This window comes from Caretta caretta, chromosome 5, assembly GCF_965140235.1.
Source record: "Caretta caretta isolate rCarCar2 chromosome 5, rCarCar1.hap1, whole genome shotgun sequence".
In the NCBI taxonomy this organism is placed as follows: Eukaryota; Metazoa; Chordata; order Testudines; family Cheloniidae; genus Caretta; species Caretta caretta.
The window spans coordinates 100,403,843-100,422,608 of record NC_134210.1 but is presented as its reverse complement, the minus strand read 5'-3'; the positions used below and the strand labels follow the sequence as shown (position 1 = coordinate 100,422,608).

General features: G+C 43.1%; 1 protein-coding gene across 4 annotated transcripts in view; it reads left to right on the top strand.

The window, feature by feature from the left end:
• Positions 1-18,766, top strand: part of MAMDC2 (MAM domain containing 2) — a 98,610-nt gene that overhangs the window by 59,420 nt on the left and 20,424 nt on the right. For all 4 annotated transcript variants that reach the window (XM_075128744.1, XM_048851326.2, XM_048851327.2 and 1 more), the window contains one exon: positions 665-930. In XM_075128744.1, the coding sequence (XP_074984845.1) occupies positions 665-930 (266 nt within the window). The remainder of the gene's footprint in view (positions 1-664; positions 931-18,766) is intronic.

Here is an 18,766-nt window from a genome sequence, read left to right as displayed (position 1 = left end):
GAGTTTTGCATAACTTTTTTTAATAAGGAGAGGTGTTAGGCACATGAATATAAACTCTATTCAAGCATCCTGCTGATTAAAAAAGCAAGAATTGCATGCCAGTGGTGCTCTTACCTCTCCAAAGCAGAGCCTCAGGATATTTGGTTGTTTGGGGAATATCCTTTACATTGTGGTTTCTGACACTGCTCAAAGAGACCCTTTTGTGTAGCATTCACCACCATTCAACCATATGTGCCAGAGAGGCTTGCATCCTCTGTATGAACTATCCAGTGAAAATCTGACCGTGAATAAAGTGCTGAGTGCCCTAGCATTACCCCTTCCGATAAGGGAGTGGTAGTCTTGAAATTGAGTCAGGCTGCCAATGGAGTCAGCAGGATGCTATAAAATTGAGGTTTTTTTGTTTTGTATTAAAGGTAATTCTGCAAAGTGTTGATCTCCAGTGAAAACTGGAATCTGGCCATGTGCAGTCTTAAATTTGTAACGGCAGGGAGTTTATTTAGGATTTTGATTTGACCACTACAAACAGGGTTTTTATATAATTTGTTAACCTGCTAGGGGAAACTATCATTAGCACCAAAATCTGCTGAAATGACTAAAGCTTCTTTTACCTGTGAATAGGCTTTGTGAATTGTTTATTAGACTCAATAATTGCACTGTTTCGCAGGTTATTACTTGCTGGCGAACACACAGTTTACCTCACAGCCTGGGTACATTGGACGTCTGTATGGCCCCTCGCTGCCAGGAAACTTGCAGTATTGTCTGCGGTTTTATTATGCCGTATATGGATTTTTCAAAATGAGCGACACCCTGGCTGTTTATATCTTTGAGGAGAATCACGTGGTTCAAGAGAAAATCTGGTCTGTCTTGGAATCCCCAAAGGGAGTCTGGACTCAAGCTGAAATCACCTTCAAAAAACCTATGCCTTGCAAGGTAACAACCAGCATTGCTTGTGTTTTGTTTTTCTCAAAGGTGTAGTTGGAGATTTTTCATTCACTTCCCTTCTAGGGGGAATGTTAATCATCTTTGGCCCAACACTGCAAGGTGCTGAGAGTCTTCAGCTTCCAGTGAAGTCAATGATGGAGTGGAGGGCAATCAGCTTGCAGCGATGGTCAGAATCTTAGGGCACTTGTTAGCAGGTTTATTCTACTATTAGTTTGTTCATTGAGGTTGTGCCTCCAGGCCATCAGTCAAAAATCAGTGCCGCATTATGTTAGGCACGTTACATATGGATAATGAAGAACGAATCCCTACCCCAAGAAGTTTGCAATCTGAGTAATCCTGGTGCTCATGTTATTCCGGAGGACCTTAGTCTGTGAGTTACAGCTATAGCTGTGTGCAACTCGGTGGATTTGATTCTCATGGGCTCCATATACGTATAATTTTAGTTTTGCTTCACAGGGGGTTTGCAGGTGCCATTCTCATTTTCAAGTTTTAACAAACCCAAAACCTCAAAAGCAAAAATTTCTGCTCAAACTGCTGAATTTGTCTTGGTAGTTTTGACTAAAACTAAGTCTCAACCTGAACCCAGAAGTCAGTCCAAGTTCACAGACATGGGTGAAGGTTTTGTGGAATCTGGTCAGAGTTTGTACCAAAAATAGGTGAATTAACAAAGTTTTACTCAGAACCATCCACACCAACCCTCAAGCAGTCATCACACTTCTACTACCTTTCTCTTTTCCCCCCAAAGTTAATTTGACTTAGATAAACCCCAGGTATCAAAATCAGTCTAGAAGTCATTGTATCAGTTATCATAGTTCCTCTTTTGGGGTTCATCTACATGACAGCAGGAGGGTGTGATTTCCAGCACTGGGAGGCATACACACACTAGCTTTGCTCAAGCTAGCATGTTAACTAGCAATGTGGCCATGGTCACAGCTTGGGATAGCCACCTGAGTGCGTACACAGGGGATCAGGTGGGATTCTATTCGGGTGACTAGCTCAAGTCAATGCCTATGGCACCACAACTGTCCTGCTATATTTAGAGAGCTAGCTCAAACAGAGCTAGCATGATGTGTCTGCCCAAGCTCTGAATCACATCTCCCAGATAGAGTGTAGACATACCCTTGGAGCACCATTGCAAATGGTGCAAAAGATTTTGGGGGACCAGTTGCGAGTGGCTGAATGTTGGATCTCATAAAAAGATGGATGACACTCTACTTACGATTTTGGAGAGTTTGTTTAATTTTACTATCAATGTTAATGCCTTTCTGATGCTTCTACAAGTGACCAGTAGTAGAAGGGAATTGAACTTCAGGAACAATATGATAATGCAGAAGGAAACTGAGACAGGCAGTCATAGATCCTGTCCTACATGAATACTTTTACAGAGCTCCTTAAAACTTTTTAAGAGGTTGTGGTACAGACTTGAAAATTTTGACAAGATGAGATGCTGCTCTTTGAACCCTAAGATGGTCCTGTCTTCACAAGTCTGCCACATGGTATTGCCATTCTTTTGAGCAAACAGTCAATTTTAATTCAATGAGAGAGAGGGAGAAGGAGAAAGAGGTGTGGGTGGGGGGCCATTGGTATGTGTGGTACACACACAATGACTGTATGCCCAATTTCAAATGTGGGTTCCAATCCCAGACAGAGACATCTGCTTCATGCACCTACGAAATATCTATTTGAGTGACCAAATGCAGGATTTCGTGGGCTAACTTTGCTGATATTTGGAGGCCTCACATTTCCTTGACTCCAGCTAATCTAATTTTAGGTCTGGGAACTTTACAGAAACCACAGTGGTGATATAGGTTTAGGACACCACTCCCCATGCAGTAGATGAGAACAGTACCCTGCTGATTGGCATCAGTAGCTCTATCAGTGTGCTAATATGTCCATTCTCCTGACAAGTAGCAGATAGAATTGTTTGTGATTAGCTCTGCCCCTTTGAGTGATACTGGGGGTAGCTTTGTGTAACTGCATAAGAGAGCCCTCACAGTACAAGTGCCTAGTACTATGAGGATGTGTTTTGCTACTACTCTGTTCAAGGTACGTACTAGGCTGCAAAACGTGTCTGTGAGGAGAGATGGGTTATAGTTCTGTCAATATGTTGATGACACTCAGCTTTGTCTTTGATTTATCTGACCAGGCTTATGTGATAGAATGGTATGTATGTAACTGGGGTCTGGATTAAGGCTAACTGGCTGAGGCTTCAAGCAGACAAGACTAAGGTGACATTAGATGATGGGAAGAAACTGTAAGATTTGGTGAGTTATATTAATGTTCTTAATTGAGGGAGCAAGCTGCCATTTGTTATGCAGGTTTGCAGTGCAAGAGTCTTGTGGCAGGTGAGGCCAGCATGGTTTTTTCAATCTGCACTAGATGATTAGGGGTATGCCCATGTCTTTCAGATGTAGATCTTGTTACAATCATTTCTGTCTTTGCTCCCCTGAGAGTTGAGTACTGCAATGCACTGTCCATGTTACCAGATCCAGAGTAGAATCTCTTCCTTCCTGGAGAGATCACAAGCTCTACAAAAAGCATAAAGGAATCTTCTGCACTGAAATCTGCCTATGGTGAAACTTTCTACATCGGTGTTTAGCTATGATACTAAATAAAAATAAAAAGTTTTGGGTCCAGTAAATCTTTACCCGAGTAGTTCCTTCCTCTGCAAACAGTCCCATTAACCACTCACATGGGATTACTTTGACTACTTGTGTGAGTAAAAGAGTACAGATTTGATTTAGCACTGTATTTAGTACCATCGCTTCAAATGAGAGCTAAAAATGACTACTGTGCATGTGTGAAACCTCAAGAAAAACATAAAATGGACAGAGTTTAAAGCTCAGCCATTTCTGAGTTATGCATAAGCTAACTAGCATCTTAAAACATTCCTACACTGGGAGAATGTGGGGGGTACGTGTGGGTTTTTTTCCTCCTACCTTCATATAGTTAAAAATTGCTAAAGGTATTTATTTTGTTCAAACTTTCTAGGAAAAATTTCTCCTTGGGCGGAGACCGAGCACCACCCCAAAAGAAGAATTTAAAAAACAAACAAAAAACACCTTATGAACATGGTTTTGCACTGAAAGTCTCTACCTTAGCTACAGAGTAGCAGGCTCTGTCAGGTAGCTGCTATAGGTGCAAGGTCACAATAAATAGTAATGAGATTCTTGTATGCAATTTCAGATTAATATGGAAAACAATGCAAAAATTCTATTAGACATATAGCAAATGTGTGATGGGAAAATGGTGCTGATAAAAATCTTCCTAGGACAATGGAAGAAATATATACTCCCAGTTTGATTTCTTTTAATATCTGATTTATCTGGAAAATCTTTAGAAACTCATTTGATTTTTTTTAAATTGTTTGAAAAGTTTAGTAATTAATGTATTTAAAAACCTTTTAAAAACTTAATTAGCAAATAACTAAACAAAATACAGTTTGTGTGTATAATTTCCAGGATGGCTGTAGGCAGGGGCAGACTGGTTGAGAACTGGACCTGGAGAAAGAGGAGATCAAGGGAGTATTCCTATCTTCCCTTAGGCCTCCTGAAACCTGCAGGGGGTGGGAGAAACCCAATGTGCAATTGAAGGCTGAGGCTCCTTGGCCTCTTGGCAAGTCTTAGGAGTCTCACTCAGTCACTCCCCAGAGAGGTTTTTAGGTGCAAAAGTATTTCTTTTCCCCTTGATATACTTACACAGGGACACACATCTCTGCAAGGGAAAAGACTAGAGGCTTGCTTTTTTTTTTTTTTAAATTAAACCTTGGGTCTCCAGCAGTTCTTTGATGATCTATATTCAGCTCAGTAGAGCAGATGTTCTATAGTGGTATTACATGTCCAGAAGTTAATGACTTCTGAAACTAGACCTGTAATCAGCTAAATTTTTATATTGTGCAGTAGGTCTCAGTAATGTTAGTCCTGTAAATTTAAGGTTTATTTTACTCACACACACAGAGACTTTGAGCTGTGGACAATACCTACTTTGAGGGTGTCATAATTTAGGAACTCTTTATCCAATTTTACTTAAAATTGTGAAAAAACCCTACCTCAGCGTAGACTCAGCCTACTCATTTTAAGGCTGATACAACTTTTTTTGTTGTTTGGAAGGCAAAATTGGGCTTATAGTGGAAACTGTGTTGCAATCTTGATGATGCAGTAGCTGCCATTGCTACATAAGTAATGACCAACAACAGAATGTCTGAATTCTGTAATGAATCCACTGCTTTACAGCTCTCTCTATGGCCATATATAGTTTACATAAAATAGTTTTACAAATTGTTGATTAGACAAATAACATATTGAAGACCAAAAAGAAAAGGAGTACTTGTGGCACCTTAGAGACTAACCAATTTATTTGAGCATGAGCTTTCGTGAGCTACAGCTCACTTCATCGGATGCTGTAGCTCACGAAAGCTCATGCTCAAATAAATTGGTTAGTCTCTAAGGTGCCACAAGTACTCCTTTTCTTTTTGCGAATACAGACTAACACGGCTGTTACTCTGAAACCTGTCATATTGAAGGCCATGTCTCTAATGCCTTCAGAGGCGCACGTGTGTGTATATATAAATATTACACACACAAACTACATTAAAAGAACATTAATAAGATTGTAAAGTCAAATACTCAAAAGTTAGAAAATGCCAGAATTAAGGTTGCCTGTGCTAGCTTAATTTGGCCTCTTTATGCATATGTATTAGAGTCTTTAATTACACAATCACATACTATTTCTTTTGACAGGGCCCCTGTCTGACTCGGGACACATGATGGATGGTGCTCATTTACTGAGCAGCTATTCACTGAACAACAAAGAACAAAATACTGGATTGCCTCAGGCCTCATTTACTGGAAACTATTCAAAGCCTGCTATAAAGACAGAATTATTATTTTCCTCATGGGCTTTTCTATGGTGCTTATCACTATAGCATCTGAGTGCTTCACAAACATTAATGACTTTATTTTCATAACACTCTTGTGAGATGAGGGGATATTACCATCTATGAATAGATAGATGGTAAACTAAGGCACTGAGAGATTAAGGTCAAATCATAGAATATCAGGGTTGGAAGGGACCTCAGGAGGTCATCTAGTCCAACCTCCTGCTCAAAGCAGGACCAATCCCCAATTAAATCATCCCAGCCAGGGCTTTGTCAAGCCTGACCTTAAAAACTTCTAAGGAAGGAGATTCTACCACCTCCCTAGGTAACGCATTCCAGTGTTTCACCATCCTCCTAGTGAAAAAGTTTTTCCTAATATCCAACCTAAACCTCCCCCACTGCAAGTTGAGACCATTACTCCTTGTCCTGTCCTCTTCCACCACTGAGAATAGTCTAGAACCATCCTCTCTGGAACCACCTCTCAGGTAGTTGAAAGCAGCTATCAAATCCCCCCTCATTCTTCTCTTCCGCAGACTAAACAATCCCAGTTCCCTCAGCCTCTCCTCATAAGTCATGTGTTCCAGACCCCTAATCATTTTTGTTGCCCTTCACTGGACTCTCTCCAGTTTATCCACATCCTTCTTGTAGTGTGGGGCCCAAAACTGGACACAGTACTCCATATGAGGCCTCACCAATGTCGAATAGAGGGGGACGATCACGTCCCTCGATCTGCTCGCTATGCCCCTACTTATACATCCCAAAATGCCATTGGCCTTCTTGGCAACAAGGGCACACTGCTGACTCATATCCAGCTTCTCGTCCACTGTCACCCCTAGGTCCTTTTCCGCAGAACTGCTGCCTAGCCATTCGGTCCCTAGTCTGTAGCTGTGCATTGGGTTCTTCCGTCCTAAGTGCAGGACCCTGCACTTATCCTTATTGAACCTCATCAGATTTCTTTTGGCCCAATCCTCCAATTTGTCTAGGTCCCTCTGTATCCTATCCCTGCCCTCCAGCGTATCTACCACTCCTCCCAGTTTAGTATCATCCGCAAATTTGCTGAGAGTGCAATCCATACCATCCTCCAAATCATTGATGAAGATATTGAACAAAACCGGCCCCAGGACCGACCCCCGGGGCACTCCACTTGACACCGGCTGCCAACTAGACATGGAGCCATTGATCACTACCCGTTGAGCCCGACAATCTAGCCAACTTTCTACCCACCTTATAGTGCATTCATCCAGCCCATACTTCTTTAACTTGCTGACAAGAATACTGTGGGAGACAGTGTCAAAAGCTTTGCTAAAGTCAAGCACATCCACTGCTTTCCCTTCATCCACAGAACCAGTAATCTCATCATAGAAGGCGATTAGATTAGTCAGGCATGACCTTCCCTTGGTGAATCGATGCTGACTGTTCCTGATCACTTTCCTCTCATGTAAGTGCTTCAGGATTGATTCTTTGAGGACCTGCTCCATGATTTTTCCGGGGACTGAAAATGTATCCATTAAATTTGGGTGCCCAATGTGAGACATTTAGGACCTGATTTTTCAGAGTACTTAACATTACACAGCACTTTATGTATTCAAAGCACAGCTCCCCTTGACTTCAGTTGCTGCTGTGAGTGCTCAGCACTTCTACAAGTTAGGCATCCAGAAAATGACACACACAATTAATGACTATTTGTGATAAGTCTGGTTTAAGTGATTCCTCAACATCACACAGGAACTCTCTGGTAGAGGCAGGAATAGAATCCAGTTCTCCATGGCAGCATTCAACTGCCTTACCCAGGAAACCTCCTTTTCTCTTTCTACAGTCCCCTGCTTCATTCACCACACACCTTCTAGTTTCTGCAAGAAATCAAGCAGGGGCCCCACAAACAACATTTTCCTTTACTACACAATCCTGATTCATCCCCACAGAAACTCAATTCTATGCATTGAATGATGCAGGGGTCTTCATGTGTGTCATCACATAATTAAAGAGTGTACCATAATGCAGACACACAAGGTGGCTAAATTAAGGTGGTATAGGCAACCTTAATTCTGGGATTTCCTAACTTTTGAGTGGTAGGCTTTGAAATCTTTTACTGCTCTTTTTATATAATTTGTGTGTGTAATTTCCTCGTTTTTAAAAAAAGCAAACTGAAGAAAAACTCCATTATGTGGCATCATATGGACACATGGGTCATCAGCAGGGATGGAACTTTTAGACCCACCACACAGACCTCTGCCATTTGAACTAACAGATTAACTGATAACAGTAGGTTGTTATCCTCTGTGTGGACCAGCTCTAGAGGGGGATTAGATGCACACTTTGCCAGTAGATTCAGATATTTGCTGACAGCAGAGGAATGGTGAGACATAGGAATCTTGGGTTCCAATCCAGGGTGCTGTGGGGTATAGACTCTATTTTTTGGCTCTTTTCCCCCTTCCCCTCCCCCCCCGGCCCCATATGCGATCCCTTCTGTCTCATCCTCTCTAGCCTGTCCACATCTCAGTCTGGTCTCTTTCTCATCCATGGGTCCTCGTCCCAGCCTCCGCACCTCGGGCTTTTCATTCTAGTTCCAGTCTCCTTTCACAGCAAGTCCCACCCTCACCCCTCCAGACTCCCCTTCGCAATCTTTCCTTCTCTCCCAGAACTAGTCTCTTTGCCCAGCCAGTCCCCAAAACCTGGCAGGGAAAATTTCAGCCCAAATGGTTAGTTTGGCAAATTATAAGCAACTGAAAACAGGGTCTTTGCCCATCTCCCATAAGACATCTTAATAGGCACTGCGACTAGCTCTGCATATTTTGTTTATAAGGTATCATAGTTGATGCATGCATATGTTTGAGACAGAACAAGTCTAAACTGAAAAGTAAACTTTTAAATGTGCATGGTAATTTGCTTGATCAAACTTCTGGTTGACAGATGTTACTTGGTAGGTTGGCTAAGTAAGTGTCTGTGGAAATAGCAAACAGCCTCTGGTGATGTAATGTCTTGGATGCCACTTAATGGCAAATAAAGCCAGCGACTCAGATCTTTATGCTGTTCCTTTCTTTGGCCAGAGAATCTTTTGAAAATTGTAAGACTCCTATTGTCAGAAAGTGGTAGTTCCAGAGCTTCTGATTGCATATTTCCTTCATCTTTCTCCTCAGTCTAAGGAATGATGTATGGTACAAACATTACTCCCAAAATCTTTTCAGGTACGTTTTGAGATTTTTCTGATGAATTTTGGGGACAAAGTGGCATTTGTCTGTTGAAGCTAGCACTTTTTGTGTCTCAGACTAATAAAAGGCTCTCTACTTTAGAGGATCCTGGTTTGTATAGGTTCTTTTTGAATAAGTAAATTGGAGTCTGGGAGCAGTTTACTGGCTTGAATTCTGAGCACAGGAAACTTGCAGCTGTCCAGAAGGCATTAATGTAGCATTTGTAAGTACCATGTCAAAATGTTAGATGGATATGAATCACCCAAGCAAGTTATAAATTCTAATATACATACTGCAAATAGAACACAAAAGTTACATTGAATAATGTTAGCAGATGAACTTAACCTCAGAAAAGGCAGGAAATTCAAAGTTATCCTTTCTTACAGCATGAGCTAAGGACAGAGTAAGTGCATATGATTCTGTACATAAGCATTGCAGAATTTGAAAATGGTACTTTATGAACAAGCATGAGGATGAGGAGGTCAGAGGGAAGATCCTGGCATTTATGGGCATGGATCAGACCCATGATCTATTAAGGTTTTGTTTATGGTAGCATGAAAAATGACAGCTTTTTAGATTGTTTGAAACACATTTCAGTTTAATATTGAGAACAGATTTGGAGTCAATTTCACTAGAGTGAAGGGGTGGATTCAGACTATATGAGGTGGGGGGGAATCCACTTAACAAGTGAGTTCCAAACATGCACACACATGCACTACACAGCTTGAATGTGTGTGTGGTGACAACTCACCAGCACAGCACCTCCTACTGGTCATCTCAGGAATTAACTCTCCAGTGTATGGAGCGCCTCCTCCTGGCCGGAGTCACGCCTGCCACTGGCCCTCATGTCCCTCCACCTTGGGATGCTGCCCCCGGGCAGTGCCCCCACACTCTGGGTCTCCCCTCCCAGGGGAACCCCCAACCTTCTATCCTTACCTTGCCTCCGTGGCTACTGCCAGTCATCATCTAGCCCCTGCTCACTGGGGCAGACTGCAGTATGTAAACCACTCATCACTGGCAAGGGGGGGTTTGGACCTGCTGCCTTTCCCTGCAGCCCCATACCTCTCTTCAGGCCTTGCACAAGGCCTGCAGCCTGGGGAGTTGCTAGGTTGGAGTACCCCAGCTCCTCTTGCCTTTCTCTAGCACCCAGGGTTGTAAGTTCAATCCACCTCAGGTTTTCTCCTTCAAGGTGTTTCATAGATATTAAGGTCAGAAGGGACCATTATGATCATCTAGTCTGACTTCCTGCACAATGCAGGCCACAATCTCATCCACTGACTCCTGCAATAAACCTCTCACCTATGCCTGAGCTACTGAAGTCCTCAAATCACGGTTTAAAGACTTCAAGGTGCAGAGAATCCTCCAGCAAGTGACCCGTGCCCCATGCTACAGAGGAAGGCGAAAAACTCCCAGGGCCTCTTCTGATCTGCCCTGGAGGAAAATTCCTTCCCGACCCCAAATATGGTGATCAGCTAAACCCTGAGCATGTGGGCAAGATTCACCAGCCAGATACCCAGGAAAGAATTCTGTAGTAACTCAGATCCCAGCCCATCGAACATCCCATCACAGGCCATTGGGTCTATTTACCATGAATAGTTAAAGATCAATTAACTGCCAAAATCATGTTATCCCATCATACTATCTCCTCCATAAACTTATTGAATTTAATCTTGAAGCCAGTTAGGTCTTTTGGCCCTACTGCTTTCCTTGGAAGGCTATTCTATTCACTCCTCTGATGGTTAGAAACCTTCGTCCAATTTCAAGTCTAAACTTCCCGACGGACAGTTTATATCCATTTGTTCTTGTGTCCACATTGGTACTGAGCTTACATAATTCCTCTCCGGTATTTATCCCTCTGATATATTTATAGAGGGAAGTCATATCTCCCCTCAACCTTCTTTTGGTTAGGCTAAACAAGCCAAGATCCTTGAGTCTCTTTTCATAAGACAGGTTTTCCATTCCTCGGATCATCCTAGTAGCCCTTCTCTGTACCTGTTCCAGTTTGAATTCATCCTTCTTACACATAGGAGATCAGAACTGCACACAGTATTCTAGATGAGGTCTCACCAGTGCCTTGTATAACCGTGCGAACACCTCCTTATCTCTACTGGAAGTACCTCGCCTGATGCATCCCAAGACCGCATTAGCTTTTTTCACGGCCATATCACATAGACGGCTCATAGTCATCCTTTGGTCAACCAATACTCCAAGGTCCTTCTCCTCCTTCGTTACTTCTAATCGATGTGTCCCCAGCTCATAACTAAAATTCTTGTTGTTAATCCTTAAATGCATGACCTTGCACTTCTCACTATTAAATTTCATCCTATTACTATTACTCCAGTTTACAAGGTCATCCAGATCCTCCTGTATGATATCCCTGTCCTCCTCTAAATTGGCAATACCTCCCAGCTTTGTATCATCCGCAAACTTTATTAGTGTACTCCCACTTTTTGTGCCGAGGTCAGTAATAAAAAGATTGGTCCCAAAACCGATCCCTGAGGAACTCCACTGGTAACCTCCCTCCAGTCTGACAGTTCACCTTTCAGTATGATCCGCTGTAGTCTCCCTTTTAACCAATTCCTTATCCACCTTTCAATTTTCATATTGATCCCCATCTTTTCCAATTTAATTAACAATTCCCCATGTGGCACCGTATCAAATGCCTTACTGAAATCTAGGTAAATTAGATCCACTGCATTTCCTTTTGTCCAGTCACAGCCCTTCTCAGATTCTGCTTTATTAAATCAACAAACACGCAAAAAACAAAATTCTCAAGTCCATCCATTTACCTCCTTATCAGGTCAGTTCCAGGTCTTTCCTGCTGGTAGTCTCACTCCCCAAGTTCCAGGTTTCTCTATTGCAGTGATTCTCAAACTATTGTACTGGTGACCCCTTTAACATAGCAAGCCTCTGAGTGCAACCCCCCCCCCATAAATAGATAAACAAGTGTTTTTAATTTATCATTATAGATGCTGGAGGCAAAGTGGGGTTTGGTGGAGGCTGACAGCTTGTAACCCCCACATGTAATAACCTTGTGACCCTCTGAGGAGTCCGGACCCCCAGTTTGAGAACCCCTGCTCTACTGGAGCCTAGTCACTTCCAGCAGCCTCTGTACTTCATTCTGTTCCCCCAGAGAACTTTCTCTGCCCCTTTTTGCTACCCCTTTACAGGTGAATCAGCAGATCCCTGCTCAGGTGTGCCCCCTTGGTAACTATGGTTGGTTGGCCCCAGACCTCTAGCCCTTAAGGGGCAAGCCCCACTGTTACACTGAGAAATAAATCCCTGTCTCCTGCTCTCATGAGCTTCAGCCTTGAAGTTGACAGGACATAGATTCATTCTTAGTTCCTTAGAAACACAATCACCAGGGGAGATCATTAACATGGAAAAAGAGAGGGAGATGCTCTCTTACACACCTTGGACCAGTTCCACAGATGTCTTTGAAGACTGGAACTGAGATTTTAAACCTGACCCAGTACGCTGTGGGGAGCCAGTGTAGAACACACAGTATTCAGGCTGAAGCTCACTTGGTGAGTGGTGTTGCTGAGGGGCTGGGCTGTTGCATTCTGGGTTAACAAAAATTTGTCAAGGTCTTTGTATTCCTGGAGAGTTGGAGAGTTGAAATAATCCAATCTTTGAAGTCACGAAAGCCTGGGCAACCACAGACAATTCACCATTTATAAAGGGAAGTTCCCTAGGCAATATCAAGTGAAAGAGGGCATAAAGCCTTATGACTCCTTAATATGCAACTTCTATGTTCAGTTAAAGCATTTTTTGTCAAGTTTCAAAGGGACTCCCATGCAGTTTCTGAATTGGAAGGGTGATGGCCGTGTCATGAGAACTTGTGGGCGTGCAACTTAAAGCAACAGGGAAACGAACCTTGCCCCAAAAACAAAGAAATGGCCCTAAAATGTCAGCTGCTGAAAATCCCATTCTGAGTCTTGATGGTTAAAATCTCAAATAATGTAAGATTTCTCAAAATATGGTGATCAGTATTGGATACCCATTTGTCTGTGACATTTGATATACACTTTTAAAAATAACATCCTAGAAAAACTGTTAAAGAAAATAATTTAAAAACTTAGGAAATATAAATCCTCCTACACTCATCACAGCAGCTAGATGAAGAGTGAATACTATATCCCCATTATGACTACTTAGTTGTTCTGCACTATTTAACTGACATTTATTTACTTGCTTGGTTCTCTGCACTGAATATTGTTTTCCAAGAGGTGTGTATGTCTAACAGAGCTTGTGAGATTATCAGGTCAATGATGTGGCCAAAGATATGACAGTACTCTTCTGTCCAAGGGCAAAACCTCCCGCTGCGCTGTCCCTCCCCACCGCCCCAAAATTTAAGAACCAAACAGCGTCATTAAGGAGGGAACAAACTCATAATATTAGGATATGGGAAATTTAGCAGGGCTCTGTGGGACTGCTAAACATATCACTAGTCTATTTACTTTTCTGTACAGACAGCATTCTCTGCTAGATAAAATAATCCATTGATATAGATGTGGCAGAGTCTGTGGCTTTAACTTGTTCTGTGAGCTTCTCATTTCCCTTCTTCAGTCTATTTCTCCTTAGACAAATGTGCATTTCAGAAATTTGTCCAAATGTTACGAGCAGATCTTACCAGGCTTTTCCAATTCAATATGCACCAGATTTTCAGATCAATTTCTTTTGCTCTTTACAATCCACAGCATTTGCATAGGCAGTTTATCTGAGTAATCTGTAACATGAGAAAGTTACACTGGTTTAATTTAGTGTGATTTTAAAGCCAACTTGGTTAGACGGATGTGTGGACATTCTTATTTTGGTTTGAGTGACTTATTTCAGTTAAGTGTATATCAATTTCTATCAATTTAGCTAACCAAAATAAACCTGGTTAAACTGAAATAAGAATGTCCATACAGCTGTTTGCACCAGTTTGATTAAAAACTGATTAAAGTTAAACTGGTACAACTTTTCCAATGTAGACAAGCCTTGAGTCGATCAGCCTGATTCTTCCCTTTGCTATACCAGTTTTATGCTAGTGACATTGTTATCTTAACGTAGTTACACTTGCGTAAAACCAGTGTAACCGAGTGAAGAATCAGGCCCAATGTTTTGTTTTGTGAAATGTTATGAACTGGCCAATTACACTTTAGCACATTTTTATTTGTATTGGAATGAAATATTTGTGGATTTGGCAAGATCATCAATATCTTTGTGCTATATAAAGTTTTATAACTATTCCTACTAATGTAAGGCCGATCCCAACTCCACTCATAGTCAATTGCAGGCTTTCCATTGACTTTGGTGGAACTGGGCTTAAGGGGCCTAAGCATGCAAGATGTTGAGTGTGTGCCGTGAGGGGCTGAACTGCCTCATCTAGACTTCAGTGGGAATTAAGGGCATTCTGGACCATCCAGAATGTGCTCAGTACTTCATCAGAATGAAATAGTTCATACCTTCTTTGCTAATTTGTTAACATTTTTTCAGCACTTGAAGGTTCTGTTTTAAAAATTGAGACTAAATGCTAAATTTAATTCTTCACACTTAATTTAAGTTTTAAAACTAAACTGTGTTTTTCCTGCTCATAGAGATTTACAATTTTTTTTTTAAATCCTGGATAATTTTTGAAGTCATTGGTTCAGATTTCTTCGATGGATATGAGTTTACCAGCCATTCACATGCCATTATTTTCCCAGAGTACATTGCGCAGCAGTAGGTTTTCTAAAGTCTAAGCAGTGGTCAGTGACAAAGTCATCAGCTCGGGGCACGGCCACTGATACTAGGGAAGCTTATTGCTGGGTAGTGAGAGGGAGTGCTCAGTAGCAGCATAATTGAAAACAGTACCTGAAAGTTATTTTCAAATTCACAAAAGTGTACAGTCATGTTTATAGTATAATTGCACTTTACTGCCTTAATCTCTGTTTTTGTTAGGCTCAGACCAAATAGTCAGCAATACTGTAGGTTAAACTGCATGACGGTCTCAGGCAACATACCTACTGCTGGGGCACAGTTTACCTTCTGTGACAGAGTTCCTCCTCTGACTTGGTGGGTCCTGCACTTATTGGCAGTTTGCTTGCCTCAGAAATTCATGGCAGCCCTCAGTTTGGCCACTTTTGCTAGTGGCTCAAACCTGCCATTCATTCAGCTAACCTCCTCACTGGCCAGCATGGGAAAAAGGAAGGAGAACAATCCCCGCAGTCTCTGTTGATCCACCATGTGGGTCGGGGAACAGCCCAGAGACTTTCCCCTCTGATGGAACCCACAGTCCAGGTCAATTCCTCCTATGTCTGATCAGGAGTTGGGAGGAACCCAGACCCGCCCTCTACTCCGGGTTCCAGCCCAGGGCCCTGTGGACTGCAGCTGTCTAGAGTGCCTCCTGGAACAGCTGTGTGACAGCTACAACTCCCTGGGCTACTTCCCCCTGGCCTCCTTCCAACCCCTTCTTTATCCTCACCACAGGATCTTCCTCCTGCTGTCTGATAATGCTTGTACTCCTCAGTCCTCCAGCAGTACACCATCTCAGTCTCCACTCTTAGTGCCTCTTGCTTCTAGCTTCTCACACACACACACACACCACAAACTGAAGTGAGCTACTTTTTAAACTCAGGTGCCCCGATTAGCCAGACTGCCCTAACTGATTCTAGCAGCTTCTTAATTGTCTCCAGGTGTCCTAATTAGCCTGCCTGCCTGAATTTGTTCCAGCAAATTCCTTCTTGTTCTGGAACTGCCCCTGTTACCTTACCTGGGGAAATGGACCTGCTTAATCTGGCTTCTGCTTCAAAAAAACACTCCTGCAGCTATCTGGCCTGACCCTGTCACACTTCCCATCATCAGATTGGGTCAGTGCCTCAGTTTTCTGTCTGATTGGGTAGTCTAGGTCTCTACCTGAACCAAAGCTCTCATTTCTGGGGTACACAGTGCAAAAGGAAAAACCCAGCTTCCTACGCTACGTCAGGGTCTGGCTGGGTCTTCTTCCTTTTTCTCAGAGCTTTGCCCTTTTCATGCAGGGCTCCCGATTGGTCCTTTGCCTAGCTTCTATTAGTCTTAGGGCTTTTTTTACAGGCTTCTATGTCAGGTGCTTTCTCCTTGGCAAGATCAGAATTACTGCCTGTTTCCTCCTTGGCAGAGACTTACAGCAGGTCCTCCCATTTCCCCTCCCCCTCTAGGAGCAGGTAGACTACATATATACAGATTTCAACCTCAATCCTCCTGGTCCAGGTACAGAAAAAGAGAATGGGGAATCATTCAACCCAACTCAATATAACCTGCGAGCCAAAACCCAACTTTGTATCCTGGAAGAGATGAGTTTTGAATCATCATTGCAAATTACTTGCATGCTTGCGTTTCTATTTAGTATGAATGTTGCCTTCTTCTGTACCAATTACTGATACGTGGCTGATAAATTACAAGACTCGATCACTGATTTTTGTTGATGCTGTAGACCAAGGAGATTAAGTAAGCACTGGAACATAAATCAAACATGTTTTGAGAAACTGATGTAAAGATTTGTAAACAGATGCGTGAATAATGTCCTGGGCATCTCCCTTTACTCACTGCAAAAAGCAGAGGTAAAGGAGGAAAGCACTTTTTAACTTCAATAATATTGGCAACAGCTGACTGCATCCACTAATATTTCCTAATTTAACCTCCAGGATATCACACAAACCCAAGAGGTATTTTAATAATTCTAGACTGAAACAATAAATGTATTGTTCATCATCTGTCATGTTAAATAAAGAAAACATGAGCTGAACACTCAGATGATCCTCTGCTCTCTCATCCCCTCCTCTATGGCATGCATTAATTCACTTATGGAAGACTTACCCTGGGAAAAGAAATTGTCAAAATTAATATAAACGTAAATATTGCAAGGCTCAAATTAGATCACAATCAGTCATCATCTAGGTCAGTGGTCTCCAACCTTTTTATGCCCAAGATCACTTTTTGAATCTAAGGGCAACCCAGGATCTACCCTGCCCCTTCCCCAAAGCCCCGCCTCGCTCACTCCATCCCCCACCCCTCTCCGTCGCTTGCTCTCCCCCCACCCTCACTCATTTTCACCAGGCTGGGGCAGGGGGTTGGCGTTCCAGAGGGGGTGCAGGCTCTGGGCTGGGGCTGAGGGGTTTGCAGTGTGGGAGGGGGCTCTGGGCTGAGCCTGGGACAGGGGATTGGGGTGTAGGAGGGGGTGAGGGGTGCAAACTCTAGGAGGGAGTTTGGGTGCAGGAGGGGGCTCTGGGCTGGGGCAGAGTGTTGGGATACGGGGGGGGTAAGGGGTGCTGGCTCTGGGAAGGGGCTCCAGGCTGGGGCAGAGTGTTGGGGTGCAGGAGGGGGTACAGGGTGCTGGCTCTGGGAGGGGATTTGGGGTGCAGGAGGGGGTACAGGGTGCTGGCTCTGGGAGAGGGCTCAGGGATGGGGGTTGGGGTTCAGGAGGGGGTTTGGGGTGCTGGCTCTGGGAGGGGGTGTCAGGGCTGGGCTTGGGGAGGTTTCAGGGTGCAGAAAGAGGTATGGGGTGCTGGCTCTGGGAGGGGGCTCAGGGATGAGGGTTGGGGTGCGGCCTCCCGCCGGGCAGCACTTACCTCTGGCAGCTTCTGGTCAGCAATGGGTGCAGCGAGGCTAAGGCAGAATCCCTGCCTACCCCAGCCCCTCACCGCTCCTAGAAGGGGCCAATGTGCCTCTCTGCAAGCACCGCCCTTGCAGCTCTCCTGGCCAATGGAAGCTGCGGGGAGTGGTGCTTACAGGCAGGAGCAACGAGCAGAGGGAGCCACACTGCACCTTAGTGGCAGCCACACTGCACCGCTAGAGATCGCGATTGACTGGGAGATCCTCTAGGATCGACTAGTCTATCACGATGGACCTATTGGTGACCACTAATCTAGGTGCAGTGTGAAGGACCGATTCAGAGGCCAAACCTGAAATGAAAATAAGCAAAAGACTGAAAGACATACTGATACCATCCAAACTTACAGGTGAGCAGCAAGCATACTTAAATGGGCCAAAATTATAATTAAAGATGTTAGGGACAAATAAGGGGTCAAATAAATATACATTTTGATCTGGTAAAGAAAAATGTCTTCTACTCCATTCCTCACAATGGCACCAGGAATGTTACTAAAGGAAAGTTTCAGAAACACTGAATTGGTCAAGAGAACACTAGACAACTTCACAGTGCATTATGTTACTTCCGTGCTGGAAAATCCATTTTTCCTGAGCATAAGCCAACAAAGTAGCCATGGAAACATTAGCCACATGGCAGTAGCATGTCACTTACTACCTCTAAAAACAAGGGTAGAATTTAGCAAGGTTAAAGGTACATATACAGACACTGGGACAGAATTACACATTGGATAGTCTTTGTTGCTTGGTAAAGCTAAAAGGCTGAACTAAAATTTTGGGGGAAAAGTTGAGTACTTACTCAGTTAAATCCTTGACTGGCCAATACCTATTGTAAAAGCACTACATCACTACTGCTTTCTGTGAGATCCAATGGGTAACTGTATATTGAAAAATATAATTCATGCCAGTCAGCATGGTTTCCTGGAAGGTAGGTCTTGTCAAACAAACCTATTGTCCCTTTTTGACAGCATTACAGGTTTGGTTGATAAAGGCAACTGTTTTGATACAGTATAATTAGATTTCTCCAAGGCATTAGAGTTAGTACCACATGACATTTTGATTAAAAATTTGCATTATATGGAATTAACAGGGCACACATTAGATATTAAAATGTAGTTGTTACTGAAAGATATCAACGAGCAGGGCTGTTTCT